The sequence below is a fragment of the Hemitrygon akajei genome, chromosome 1 (assembly GCF_048418815.1).
Source record: "Hemitrygon akajei chromosome 1, sHemAka1.3, whole genome shotgun sequence".
Lineage (NCBI taxonomy): Eukaryota > Metazoa > Chordata > Chondrichthyes > Myliobatiformes > Dasyatidae > Hemitrygon > Hemitrygon akajei.
This window is the reverse complement of record NC_133124.1, coordinates 276,743-290,681: the sequence shown is the minus strand read 5'-3', so window position 1 is coordinate 290,681 and position 13,939 is coordinate 276,743. Positions and strand designations below refer to the sequence as shown.

Below are 13,939 nucleotides of genomic sequence, written 5' to 3'. Positions count from 1 at the left end.
CCATATCCTTTGATCCCATGACCAATCGGGAAACGATCAACTTCTGCCTTAAATATACACACAGACATCACCTCCACCGCAGTTTGTGGCAGAGCATTCCATAGATTTACTACTCTCCGGCTAAATTGTATTAAAATTCCTCTTTAACTCTGTACTAAAGGGTCAAACCTCAATTTTGCGGTTGTGCCCTTTAGTTCCGAATACCCCACCCTAGGAAACATCCCCTCTACATCCACCCCATCTTGCCTCTTTCACCATTCAGTAAGTTTCAATGAGACCCCCCAGCATTCTTCTAAATTCCAGTGAGTACAGGCCAAAGGTGCCAAAAACTCCACATATTCTACTGCAGTTCTACTGCAGTTGTACAAGGCCTTGGTGAGACCGCACCTAGAGTATTGTGTGCAGTTTTGGTCCCCTAATCTGAGGAAAGACATTCTTGCCATAGAGGGAGTACAGAGAAGGTTCACCAGATTGATTCCTGGGATGGCAGGACTTTCATATGAAGAAAGACTGGATCGACTAGGCTTATACTCACTGGAATTTAGAAGATTGAAGGGGGATCTTATTGAAACGTATAAAATTCTAAAGGAATTGGACAGGCTAGATGCAAGAAGATTGTTTCCAATGTTGGGGAAGTCCAGAACGAGGGGTCACAGTTTAAGGATAAAGGGGAAGCCTTTTACAACCGAGATGAGGAAAAATTTCTTCACACAAGAGAGTGGTGAATCCGTGGAATTCTCTGCCACAGGAAACAGTTGAGGCCGGTTCATTGGCTATATTTAAGAGGAAGTTAGATATGGCCCTTGTGGCTAAAGGGATCGGGGGTATGGAGAGAAAGCAGGTACAGGGTTCTGAGTTGGATGATCAGCCATGATCATACTGAATGGCAGTACAGGCTTGAAGGGCCAAAGGGCCTACTCCTGCACCTATTTTCTATGCTTCTATGTTTCTATATGTTAACTCCTTCATTCCCAAATTGTTCTCATGAACCTCTTTTAGACTCTCCAATGATAACGCATCCTTTCTGAGATATAGGGCCCAAAACTGTTGACAATACTTCAAGTGCAGCCTGACTAGTGACTTATAAAGACTCAGCATTACCTCCTTGGCTTCAGATTCCATTCCCCTTGAAATAATTCTCCCTCTCAAATTGCAGTATAAATTCAATCATGTTATGATCACTGTGATGGGCAAACTAAGTTTGAGATGGGATCCAGAGTTGACCCTATTGACCTGTGCTGCTATTGAGAGAGAGAGGGGGAGGCATCCAGTGCAGATGTGAGAGAGAGAGAGACAAGATTTAATGTTATGGTTCTTCAGATGATTACTTACCTTTGCTCCAAGGACACTTTTGCCTGCTTGTTAAGATTCCTGCAGAGACAGCAGGGAGGAGCCGGTTGATGGACAGCCGGTGTCCATCATGGGGAGATAAAAAGCAGGTCTGCTAAGACACAGGCAGACACACCACGGGACACTGAACGAGCTTTGTGCACCCACGTGAAGGTGGGGGTTTTGGAGGATTGATTCGGGGAAATCAATCAGTGGCTTACAGTGTGAGACGGTGTGACCGGTGGGGAACTATTTGTGTGTCCACCCTCGCCTGGGTGACAGGTCCACCACTGAACGGTCGTACGTGGTATGGTCATAGTCGGTGACCACAACAGGAAGACAAAGGGAAGATCAATGGCAATGACATCACCTCTCATCACCTCTCTCTCTCTCTCTCTCTCTCCAATGATACTCAAACAACTACCTCGACCTGAACTGAACTGAACTCTGCATCATTTCATAAGACTGTATCCATTTACCCCTAGCTCTGAAAGAGCCTGGTTTTGGTTCCTATTTGCACATTTCTGTATATATCATTGCTAACCTGTTTCATATATTTGCATTTTATAGTACTGTAGTGCTTGGATTACTAATAAACACTATTAGTTTACGGTAATACCAGATTCCAAGGTGTTTTCCATTTCTGCTGGTTCTTAAGCCAGTCACGGGGTACATGACAAAATTGGGGCCTTTGTCCGGGATATGAATTAAAAATTGTGTGGGGGCTGTTTGAATTGATTGGGGTAAATTCCCTTATCTGATTTGGTTGTGTGGAAAACAAAAAGGAAAACAGCAGAAATGGATGTTGAGGATTTTCTGGCAAGACCAGACCCGGCGGGCTTAAGGAAATCTAAAAAGGATGAGTTGTGGGCAGTTGTTCAGGCCTTGAAACTCACAGAGGTCAAGAAGGGGATGACAAAGGTAGAAATGCAACAGAAGATAGCTGAATATTATGTCATGGTGAAGGAATTTGAGGCAGAGGTGTTAAAGTGCTTTCCTATAGGGAAAGGGGAGGTCCAGGTGCGTTTGGAACAGATGAGACTAGAGAGACTTAAGTTAGACGCGGAAGAAGCAAAGCAACAGAGAGAAGAAGCAGAATGACAGAGACAGTTCGAGAGGGAGAGATGGCAACGTGAGGATCTCGTGGCAGACCGTGGGGAGAGGTTTAATGTTAGTCGGAAAATTAGGTTGGTACCTCCATTTGAGGAGACAGAAATTGATAGGTACTTCCTACATTTTGAAAAAGTGGCCGTGAATCAAAAGTGGCCAAGAGATAAGTGGGCTGTGTTGTTACAAAGTGTACTTAAGGGAAAGGCTCAACAAGCGTATTCAGCGTTGTCTGCAGAAGTCGCAGATGATTATGATGAAGCGAAAGAGGCTATACTTAGGGCTTATGAGTTGGTGCCCGAGGCATTTCGACAAAAGTTCAGAGACTTAAGGAAGCAGTGGAATCAAACATTTGTGGAGTTTGCCTATGAGAAGTGTGCGTACTTTGATCGTTGGTGCACTTCAGAAAAGGTGGATGAGGATTTTGACCTCCTGAGGGAGTTGATCCTAATCGAAGAATTTAAAAGGTGTGTCCCTGACAACATACGGACATACCAAATTGAGAAGGAGACTAAGACCCTGTCAGAATCTGCTAAGTTAGCAGATGAGTATGCTTTAACTCACAAGGTAAAGCTTTATCTGAGTAAGAGCTACCAGAGGGGTAGTAGGGATAATAGAGAGAGCCCACCAGCTAAGTCAGAAAGCAAGCCGAGGTCTAGCAGAAAAGAGGAGGATGAGAAACAATCGGGAGGAAGGTTCCCTAGTTTAACGTGTTTTCATTGTAGGAAGGCCGGTCACGTAGCGTCTAGGTGTTTTGCTCCAAAAAAAGAGAAAGGAAAAGGAAAGGCGGCAACCCCGACTGCCTATATGGAGCCAGTTAACACACCACTAAGGAAGGAGGGGTCAGACCAAGTTCAGGAAGGACGCGAGAGATTTATTTCGAATGGGTCGGTATCTGTAAAGGAGGGGTGAACCCCAGTTCCAGTGAGAATATGGAGAGACACTGGGGCTTGTCAATCATTAATCCTAAGGAAGGTGTTGGAATTCAGTGCTGAGACAGAGACTGGTGAAGTAAATGTGGTAAAAGGCATTGGAAAAGGGACTGAGGCCATAACTTTGCACAAAATATTTCTGAAATGTGACTTAGGAACCGGACCAGTCACAATAGGGGTGCGGTCTGAACTGCCAATAGACAATGTTGATGTCTTACTCGGTAATGACCTTGCAGGTGGGGATGTGTACTCAGCAGTTCAGCTAACGAGCAAGCCTGCAGCTGCTGAGGAACAGCCCATAGATTCTGAAGTTTATCCTGCTTGTGCAGTAACCAGAAGCATGTCGAAAAAGGCTGCTGAGACAAACATTGATTTATCCGAGACCTTTTTATCGTCCCTGCACCAACAGGATTTAGAGGACAGTAAGGATGAGGAGAGTAAGGGGTCGAGGCAGATTTATCATTATCAAGGGAAGAATTTGTGAAGGAACAGAGCAAAGATAGATAGATAGATAGATAGATAGATAGATACTTTATTCATCCCCATGGGGAAATTCAACTTTTTTCCAATGTCCCATAGAGTTGACGTGGATAGGCGTTTTCCATTGAGAGTAGGGGAGATTCAAACAAGAGGACACGAGTTGAGAGTTAGGAGGCAAAAGTTTAAGGGTAACACGAGGGGGAATTTCTTTACTCAGAGAGTTGTAGCTGTGTGGAACGAGCTTCCAGTAGAAGTGGTAGAGGCAGGTTCAGTATTGTCATTTAAAGTAAAATTGGATAGGCATAAGGACAGGAAAGGAATGGAGGGTTATGGGCTGAGTGCGGGTCAGTGGGACTAGGTGAGAGTAAGCGTTCGGCATGGACTAGAAGGGCCGAGATGGCCTGTTTCCGTGCTGTAATTGTTATATGGTTATATGGTTACAGCTGCGATCCTCAGTAGCTGCCTGCCCTCCTAAGCCACGGAGCCAGAACCAGGAGCATGGCTATTGTTGCTTTCCCCAGGTAGGTCGTTTCCACCCTCCTCTCCAACAGTACTCAAAATGGAGGGGGATGGCCACAGGGGGTGCTTTCCACTATCTGATGTCCTCCCTTCCCTGTCCTGAAAGTCACCCATTTATCTTTCTCCTGTAGCCTTGGAATGACAATCTCTCTGCAGCTCCTGTCCATCACCTCTTCACTATCCCTAACAAGGAGATATATGTACTCTGATGATAAAATATACTTTACTAAATTTTAAAAACTATGCAATCACCCAAATTTCCCACTCACTTTTGCTATATTATGTGCCCTTTCCTTGGTTTTTTTATGCAGCCCTTAACTTCCCTTATCAGCCACAGTTGCTTACACTTGACATTTGAGAACAAATTCTTCTGTGGGACATATCTATCCTGCACCTTGTGAACTACACCCAGAAACTTCAACCATCTCTGACCAGACTTAACTTTTTGCATAATTACTTTGTAACTCGTGGCACTGTGGTCACTAGATGCAAAGTGTCCCCCTACATAAGTAAGGCCTTTTACAAGGTTCCACACAGAAGGTTAGTTAGGAAGGTTCAATCGTCAGGTATTAATATTTAAGTAGTAAAATGGATTCAACAGTGGCTGGATGGGATATGCCAGAGAGTAGTGGTGGATATCTGTTTGTCAGGTTGGAGGCCGGTGACTAGTGGTGTGCCTCAGGGATCTGTACTGGGTCCAATGTTGTTGGTCATATACAGACAGACATACTTTATTGATCCTGAGGGAAACTAGGTTTTGTTACAGTCGCACTAACCAATAGTGTAGAAATATAACAATATAAAACCATTAATAATTAAATAATAATAAGAATCATGCCAAGTGGAAATAAGTCCAGGACCAGCCTATTGGCTCAGGGTGTCTGACACTCCGAGAGAGGAATTGTAAAGTTTGATGGCCACAGGCAGGAATGACTTCCTATGACGCTCAGTGTTACATCTCGGTGGAATGAGTCTCTGGCTGAATGCACTCCTGTGCCTAACCAATACATTATGGAGTGGATGGGAGTCATTGTCCAAGATGGCATGCAACTTGGACAGCATCCTCTTTTCAGACACCACTGTCAGAGAGTCCAGTTCCACCCCCACAACATCACTGGCCTTACAAATGAGTTTGTTGATTCTGTTGGTGTCTGCTACCCTCAGCCTGCTGCCCTAGCACACAACAGCAAACATGATAGCACTGGCCACCACAGCCTCGTAGAACATCTTCAGGATCGTCTGGCATATGTTACAGGACCTCAGTCTCCTCAGGAAATAGAGACGGCTCTGACCCTTCTTGTAGACAGCCTCAGTGTTCTTTGACCAGTCCAGTTTATTGTCAATTCGTATCCCCAGGTATTTGTAATCCTCCACTATGTCCACACTGACCCTTTGGATGGAAACAGGGGTTACCAGTGCTTTAGCCCTCCTCAGGTCCACCACCAGCTCCTTAGTCTTTTTCACTTTAAGCTGCAGATGATTCTGCTCGCACCATGTGACAAAGTTTCCCACCATAGCCCTGTACTCAGCCTCATTTCCCTTGCTGATGCATCCAACTATGGCAGAGTCATCAGAAAACTTCTGAAGATGGCAAGACTCTGTGCAGTAGTTGAAGTCCAAGGTGTGGATGGTGAAGAGAAAGGGAGACTGGAGAGTCCCCAGTGGAGCCACAGTGCTGCTGACCATTCTGTCTGACACACAGTGTTGCAAGCGCACGTACTGTGGTCTGCCAGTCAGGTAATTAATAATCCATGACACCAGGGAAGCATCCACCTGCATCATTGTCAGCTTCTCACCCAGCAGAGCAGAGCGGATGGTGTTAAACGCACTGGAGAAGTCAAAAAACATGACCCTCACAGTGCTCGCCGGCTTGTCCAGATGGGCGTAGACAAGGTTCAGCAGGCAGACGATGGCATCCTCAACTCCTAGGCAGGGCAGATCGGCGAACTGGAGGGGGTCTAAGTCTGGCCTAACCATAGGCTGGAGCTGCTCTAGAACAAGTCTCTCCAGGGTCTTCATGATGTGAGAGGTCAATGCCACCGGTCTGTAGTCATTGGAGCCACTGGGTTACATTAATACATTAATGATCTGGATGATGGGATGGTAAATTGGATTAGTAAGTATGCAGATGATACTAAGATGGGTGGCATTGTGGATAATGAAGTAGGTTTTCAAAGCTTGCAGAGAGATTTAGGCCAGTTAGAAGAGAGGGCTGAACAATGGCAGATGGAGTTTAATGCTGATAAGTGTGAGGTGCTACATTTTGGTAGGACTAATCAAAATAGGACATACATGGTAAACGGTAGGGCATTGAGGAATGCAGTAGAACAGAGTGATCTAGGAATAATGGTGCATAGTTCCCTGAAGGTGGAATCTCATGTGGATAGGGTGGTGAAGAAAGCTTTTGGTATGCTGACCTTTATAAATCAGAGCATTGAATATAGGAGTTGGGATGTGATGTTAAGGATGTGTGTACAAGGCATTGGTAAGGCCAAATTTGGAGTATTGTGTACAGTTCTGGTCACTGAATTATAGGAAAGATGTCAACAAAATAGAGAGAGTACAGAGAAGATTTACTAGAATGTTACCTGGGTTTCAGCACCTAAGTTACAGAGAAAGGTTGAACAAGTTAGGTCTTTATTCTTTGGAGCATAGAAGGTTGAGAGGGGACTTGATAGAGGTATTTAAGATTATGAGGGGGATAGATAGAGTTGATGTGGATAGGCTTTTTCCATTGAGAGTAGGGGAGATTCAAACAAGAAGACATGAGTTGAGAGTTAGTGGCTAAAGTTTAAGGGTAACATGAGGGGGAATTTCTTTACTCAGAGAGTGGTAGCTGTGTGGAACGAGCTTCCAGTAGAAGTGGTAGAGGCAGGTTCGATATTGTCATTTAAAGTAAAATTGGATAGGTATATGGACAGGAAAGGAATGGAGGGGCTGAGTGCAGGTTGGTGGGACTAGGTGAGAGTAAGCGCTCGGCACGGACTAGAAGGGCTGTGATGGCCTGTTTCCGTGCTGTAATTGTTATATGATTATAAACTTTTGTCACCTGCTCACGAGGAGAAGATAAGGAGGCAGATTCTGGAATGGTACAATAATGATAGGGTTGTTGTGGCAGGTGATTTTAACTTCCTTAATATTGACTGGCATCTCCTTAGAGCTAGAGGTTTGGATGGGGCGGAATTTGTTTGTTGTGTTCAGGAAGGGTTCCTGACACAATACATATATAAGCCAATTAGAGAAGAGGCTGTACTTGATCTGGTATTGGGAAATGAACCTGGTCAGGTGTCAGATCTCTCAGTGGGACAGCATTTTGCAGATAGTGATTATAACTCTATCATAGCATTAGAGAAGGATAGGAGCAGATGCAAAGATCATCACTAGAGGCTCAGCAATCCCCTGCCTCGCTTCCTGCAGTAGCCTGGAGTATATCTCGTCCAGACCCAGTGACTTATCTAACTTCATGCTTTTCAAAAGCTTCAACAAATCCACATACTCTTTCTTCATGTCTATATGCTCAAGCATTTCAGTCCACTGTAAGTCATCCGCACAATTGCCAGGGTCCTTTTCCCTGGTGAATAATGAGCCAAAGTATTCACTAAGTACCTCCGCTACCTCTTCTATCTTCATGCACACATTTCTACTATTGCAGACAATTTGGGAAATCATTTAATTGGGGTAGGGGAAATTATAATGCTACTAGGCAGACACTTGCGAGCATTAATTGGGAGCAGATGTTCTCAGGGAAATGCATGGCAGAAATGTGGCAAAAGTTCTGGGAATATTTGAATGGCATTCTGCATAGGTATGTTCCATTGAGGCAAGGAAAGGATGGTAGGGTAAAAGAGACAGAATATAGTTATGTGGAGCTTAGAAAAATAAAGGGCTATGCAGTAGGGAAATTATAGGCACTGTCTAGGGTACATTACATAGTTGGCACAATATTGTGGGCTGAAGGGCCTGTAACGTGCTGTAGATTTTCTGTTCTATGTTCTATGCCTTGTCTCATTCCCTAATAGCAGGTCCAGCATCATATGCTCTCTTGTTGCGACTTCTCCATACTGATGAAGGAAACTTTCCTGAGCACATTTGATAAACTCTATCCCATCTAGTCCTTCATCAGTGTGAGAGTCCCAGTAAATACATGGAAAGTGAAAATCACCTACCATAAATTCCGGTGTATAATCCAAGAATTTGGCCCTAAATTTTGGTCCTAAAATTAGGGGTTGGCTTATACAAAGGGTGCCAACTTTGGAAAAATGAATACACGGAAGACAGGTCATATTTATTGGCTGTTATCAAGTCAAATGCGTTCCACTGTCGACACATGAATTCTTTGAATGGTTTGTTTAAACTCACGTCTAGTGGCTGGAGCACAGACATCAAACTATTGAGGATGACTACAATGTCCGTATTTTCAGCTTTCAGTGCTGCTTTTGTCTCACGAGACAAGTGCGCTTTGAACATGTCCCAGACAAGTAGAAACTTTTCCTTCCTGAAACCGTCGGTACGTCAACGCCACACCTCTTTAACCCACTTCAAGCAACCCGCTTCATCCATACAGTAGCGTTCTTGAACATAAACAACACCACCCTGCAGGAATTTTCTGAGCAATCCTTGTTTTTTGTCTCAACACAAGATCATGTCTATTCATAAATCAGGTGCACCAGCTTCGCATAGCTTTGAAATTTTCACTGACCTCATGGTGTTTTTCCTCCCATTTCAACACTTGAACTCAAATCATTTCTCCAGTAACAGTGTACCCAGACGATCGCTGGTGATTCACTTTTTCTTCCAGTTCTGGCCACCGGCATGTTTTCCCGCAGTTTGCACATTTCATTTTTGGCATTTCCCTCAGCGTGTCCTCTGCCTTTCTCCATTCTCTCACTTGTTTCTCGTTTACACTAAACTTCTTAGCAGCTACAGAATTATTCGTTCCTTTAGCAAAATCAACAACCTTCAGCTTGAAGTCAGCATCATATCGCATTCATTTTAATCTTTTGTACATGGTGGTCGCAAACTCAATACTGAGTACACGTACTGATCCTGCTACCCCGTGTTATGTTTTAACGAGATTACAACGGGCGCTAAATGGTTTCACGGGGGTTACATTTCAGAAGATTCTTTTCCTTTGGAAACCTAATCCAAAATTTCCCTCACTGATTTATTTATTGAGAATTCACTTATAACGCTCTACAATGTGTAGGCCTGTCTTCTTAGCAGGTACAGGTTCACAAAATTTTCAGGTTCCAGATCCGGCAAAGCTGAGTACCAGCATGTGAGATCTTGTGATCTTTTCTGGTTAAATCAAAAACCTCTACAAAAGGGGTCGGCTTATACAAAGGTAACATGAAAAAGTCACTTTTTTAGCCTTGAAAATGGGGGATCGACTTATACTCCGGGTCAGCTCGTACACCAGAATTTACAGTATTATAACAACCTTATAAACAAGAGAAAATCTACAGATGCTGAAAAGCCGAGCAACACACACGAAATGCTGGAGAAACTCAGCAGAACAGGCAGCATCTGTGGAAAAAAAGTACAGTCGACAATTCGGGCCAAAACCCTTCAGCAGGACTGGAGAAAAAATGCTGAGGAGTAGATTTAAAAGGTGGGGCTGGAGGGGAGAGAGAAACATCAGGCGATAGGTGAAACTTGGAGGAAGAGGGATGAAGCAAAGAGCTGGGAAGTTGATTGGTGAATGAGACAGAACGCCATGGAGAAAAGAAAAACAAGCTGGGAGTAGGAGCACCACCAGTGGGCTGTGATGAGCAGGCAAGGAGATAACATGAGCGAGAGACAAGGGGGTGGGGGGGGGTTCATGCCATCAGGTTGGAGGCTACCCAAACAGAATACAACGTGTTGTTCCTCCATCCTAAGTGTGGCATTATCCTGACAGTGGAGGAGGCCATGGATGGATATATCGGAATTGGAAGTGGAATTAAAATGGGTGGCTACTGGGAGATCCCACTTGTTCTGGCGAATGAAGCGTAGATGCTCGGAGAAGTGGTCTCCCAATCTATGTCCGGTCTCACTAATATAGAAGAGGCCACACCAGGAGCAACAAACACAGTACATGATCCCAACATACTCACAGGTGAAGTGTCCCCTCACCTGGAAGGATTGTTTGGGGCCCTGAATGGTAGTGAGGGAGGAGGTGCAGGGGCAGGTATAGCACTTATTCCACTTGCAAGGATAAGTGCCAGGAGGGAGATCAGTAGAGAGGGACAAATGGACAAGGGAGTCGCTGTGGAAAGCATAAAGCTGGGGGAAGGGAGTGGGGAGAAGGTGTTTAGTGTTTGCCACACCTGGAGCAACCTTATGTTTCTTGCAACAGTCCACGAGTTCTTCACAAATTTGTTCAGCTAAATAGAAACAGAGAAAGATAGAAAACTTACAGCACAATACAGGCCCTTTAGCCCACAAAGTTGTGCTAAACATGCCCCTACCTCAGAAATTACTAGGCTTACCTATAGCCCTCTATTTTACTCAGCTCCATGTACCTATCTAAAAGCTTCTTAAAAGATCCTATCATATCTGCCTCCACCACCGTTGCCGGCAGCCCATTCCACACACACACCACTCTGAGTAAAAAATTTACCCCTGACATCTCCTCTGTACCTACTCCCCAGCATCTTAAACCTGTATCCTCTTGTGGCAACCATTTCAGCCCTGGGAAAAAGCCTCTGACTATCCACACGATCAATGCCTCTGATCATCTTGTATACCTCTATCAGGTCACCTCTCATCCTCTGTCACTCTAAGGACAAAAGGCCAAGTTCACTCAATCTATTCTCATAAGGCATGCTCTCCAATTCAGACAACATCCTTGTAAATCTCCTCTGTACTCTCTCCATAGCATCCACATCCTTCCTGTAATGAGGTAACCAGAGTACTCCAAGCAGGGTCTAACTAAGGTCTTAAATAGCTGTAACATTACCTCACATCTCTTGAACTCAATCCCATGGTTGATGAAGGCCAACCCAAGTGTGAGGTGAGTTAATTTTGGTACGTTAAATATGATGGCAGAATATAGCATTAATGGTAAGACTCTTGGTAGTGTGTGGAGGATCAGAGAGATCTTGGGGTCCAAGTCCATAGGACATTCAAAGCTGCTGCACAGGTTTGACTCTGTGGTTAAGAAGGCATACACTGCCTTAGCCTTCATCAAGTGTGGGATTGAGTTTAAGAGACGAGAGGTAATGTTACAGCTACATAGGACTCTGGTCAGACCCCACTTGGAGTACTGTGCTCAGTTCTGATCACCTCACTACAGAAAGGTTGTGCAAACAATAGAAAGTGTGCAGAGGAGATTTACAAGAATGCTGCCTGGATTGGGGAGCATGTCTTTTGAGAATAGGTTGAGTGAACTTGGCCTTTTCTCCTTGGAGCAGTGGAGGATGAGAGGTGACCTGATAGAGGTATAAAAAATGATAGATAGATAGATAGATAGATAGATAGATACTTTATTCATCCCTATGGGGAAATTCAACTTTTTTCCAATGTCCCATACACTTGTTGTAGCATAACTAATTACATACAATACTTAACTCAGTAAAAAAAATATGATATGCATCTAAATCACTATCTCAAAAAGCATTAATAATAGCTTTTAAAAAGTTCTTAAGTCCTGGCGGTAGAATTGTAAAGCCTAATGGCATTGGGGAGTATTGACCTCTTCATCCTGTCTGAGGAGCATTGCATCGATAGTAACCTGTCGCTGAAACTGCTTCTCTGTCTCTGGATGGTGCTATGTAGAGGATGTTCAGAGTTATCCATAACTGACCGTAGCCTACTCAGCGCCCTTCGCTCAGCTACCGATGTTAAACTCTCCAGTACTTTGCCCACAACAGAGCCCGCCTTCCTTACCAGCTTATTAAGACGTGAGGCGTCCCTCTTCTTAATGCTTCCTCCCCAACACGCCACCACAAAGAAGAGGGCGCTCTCCACAACTGACCTATAGAACATCTTCAGCATCTCACTACAGACATTGAATGACGCCAACCTTCTAAGGAAGTACAGTCGACTCTGTGCCTTCCTGCACAAGGCATCTGTGTTGGCAGTCCAGTCTAGCTTCTCGTCTAACTGTACTCCCAGATACTTGTAGGTCTTAACCTGCTCCACACATTCTCCATTAATGATCACTGGCTCCATATGAGGCCTAGATCTCCTAAAGTCCACCACCATCTCCTTGGTCTTGGTGATATTGAGACGCAGGTAGTTTGAGTTGCACCATATCACAAAGTCCTGTATCAGTTTCCTATACTCCTCCTCCTGTCCATTCCTGACACACCCCACTATGGCCGTGTCATCAGCGAACTGATAGTCAGAGGCTTTATCCCAGGGCTGAAATGGCTAATATGGGAGAGTGCAGTTTTAAGGTGCTTGGAAGCAGGGACAGAGGAAATGTCAGGGGTAAGTTTTTTTTTAAACACAGTGAGTGGTGAGTGCGAGGAATGGGCTGCCAGCAACGGTGGTGGAGGTGGATACGATAGGTCTTTTAAGAGACTCTTGGATAGGTACATGGAGTTTGGAAAAATAGAGAGCTATGGGTAACCCTAGGTAATTTCTAAGTAAGTACATGTTTGGCACAACATTGTGGGCCGAAGGGCCTGTATTGTGCTGTTGGTTTTCTATGTTTCTAACACACCATACAGTGTTCTTAACAACACTGTCAACCTGCACAGCAGCTTTCAGTGTCCTATGGACGTGGACCCCAAGATCTCACAGATCCTCCACACTGCCCAAAGTCTTACTATTAGTATTATATTCTGTCCTCAAATTTGACCTACCTAAATGAACCACTTCACACTTATCTGGGGAACTCCATCTGCTTTTAGTAAACACAAGAGATTTAGCAGATGCTGGAATTTCCTGATGCAGGGTCTCAGCCCAAAATATCAACTGTTTATTTCTTTCCATGGATGTACTTACTCACTTTCATCTTTCATCTCACATTCTTGATATTTATTACTTATTTATTTCTTCTTATTATTATTTTGTATTTGCAGTTTGTTGTCTTTCAAAGTAAATTTATTATCAAGGTACATATATGTCACCATATACAATCCTGAGATTCATTTTCTTGAGGGCATACTCGAGTTGTTTGTCTATCCTGTTGGGTACAGTCTTTTGTTGATTTTATTAGGGTTGCATACAGTCACACACACACACACACACACACACACGCACGCACACATATTTATTTATTTGTTTGTTTATTAACTTACTTACTTATTTCTATAATAGATTTACTTTGAACATCTTGGGTATGTTGCTCGAGTATGCTTTAGAGGTAACAAAATATGTTATTGTTTCTTCTGATGTTAATAACGTGATCTGTGCTTACTTACTCAAATAAGCCTGAGATCCTTCTAATGCATTTCCTCCTAAAGAGTTGTTCATGTGTTCATAGAGTTCCTAGTTTAATCATTTAAAAAAAATCAAGTTAAAAGCATTCAAACCAACTTGTGCATTCTAATGTCAAATCCATGTTTCATTTTGTTTTGCTTAATGCACGAAATGTCTTATTACTTAAGTGCAATGTAACAAGATTCGCCACTTGAGTCACA

The 13,939-nt window shown here is 43.8% G+C and overlaps 1 protein-coding gene across 3 annotated transcripts in view; it reads right to left on the bottom strand.

Moving 5' to 3' along the window:
• Positions 1 to 13,939, bottom strand: part of avl9 (AVL9 homolog (S. cerevisiase)) — a 305,466-nt gene that overhangs the window by 189,273 nt on the left and 102,254 nt on the right. For all 3 annotated transcript variants that reach the window (XM_073070590.1, XM_073070639.1, XM_073070722.1), the window contains one exon: positions 13,721 to 13,787. In XM_073070590.1, the coding sequence (XP_072926691.1) occupies positions 13,721 to 13,787 (67 nt within the window). The remainder of the gene's footprint in view (positions 1 to 13,720; positions 13,788 to 13,939) is intronic.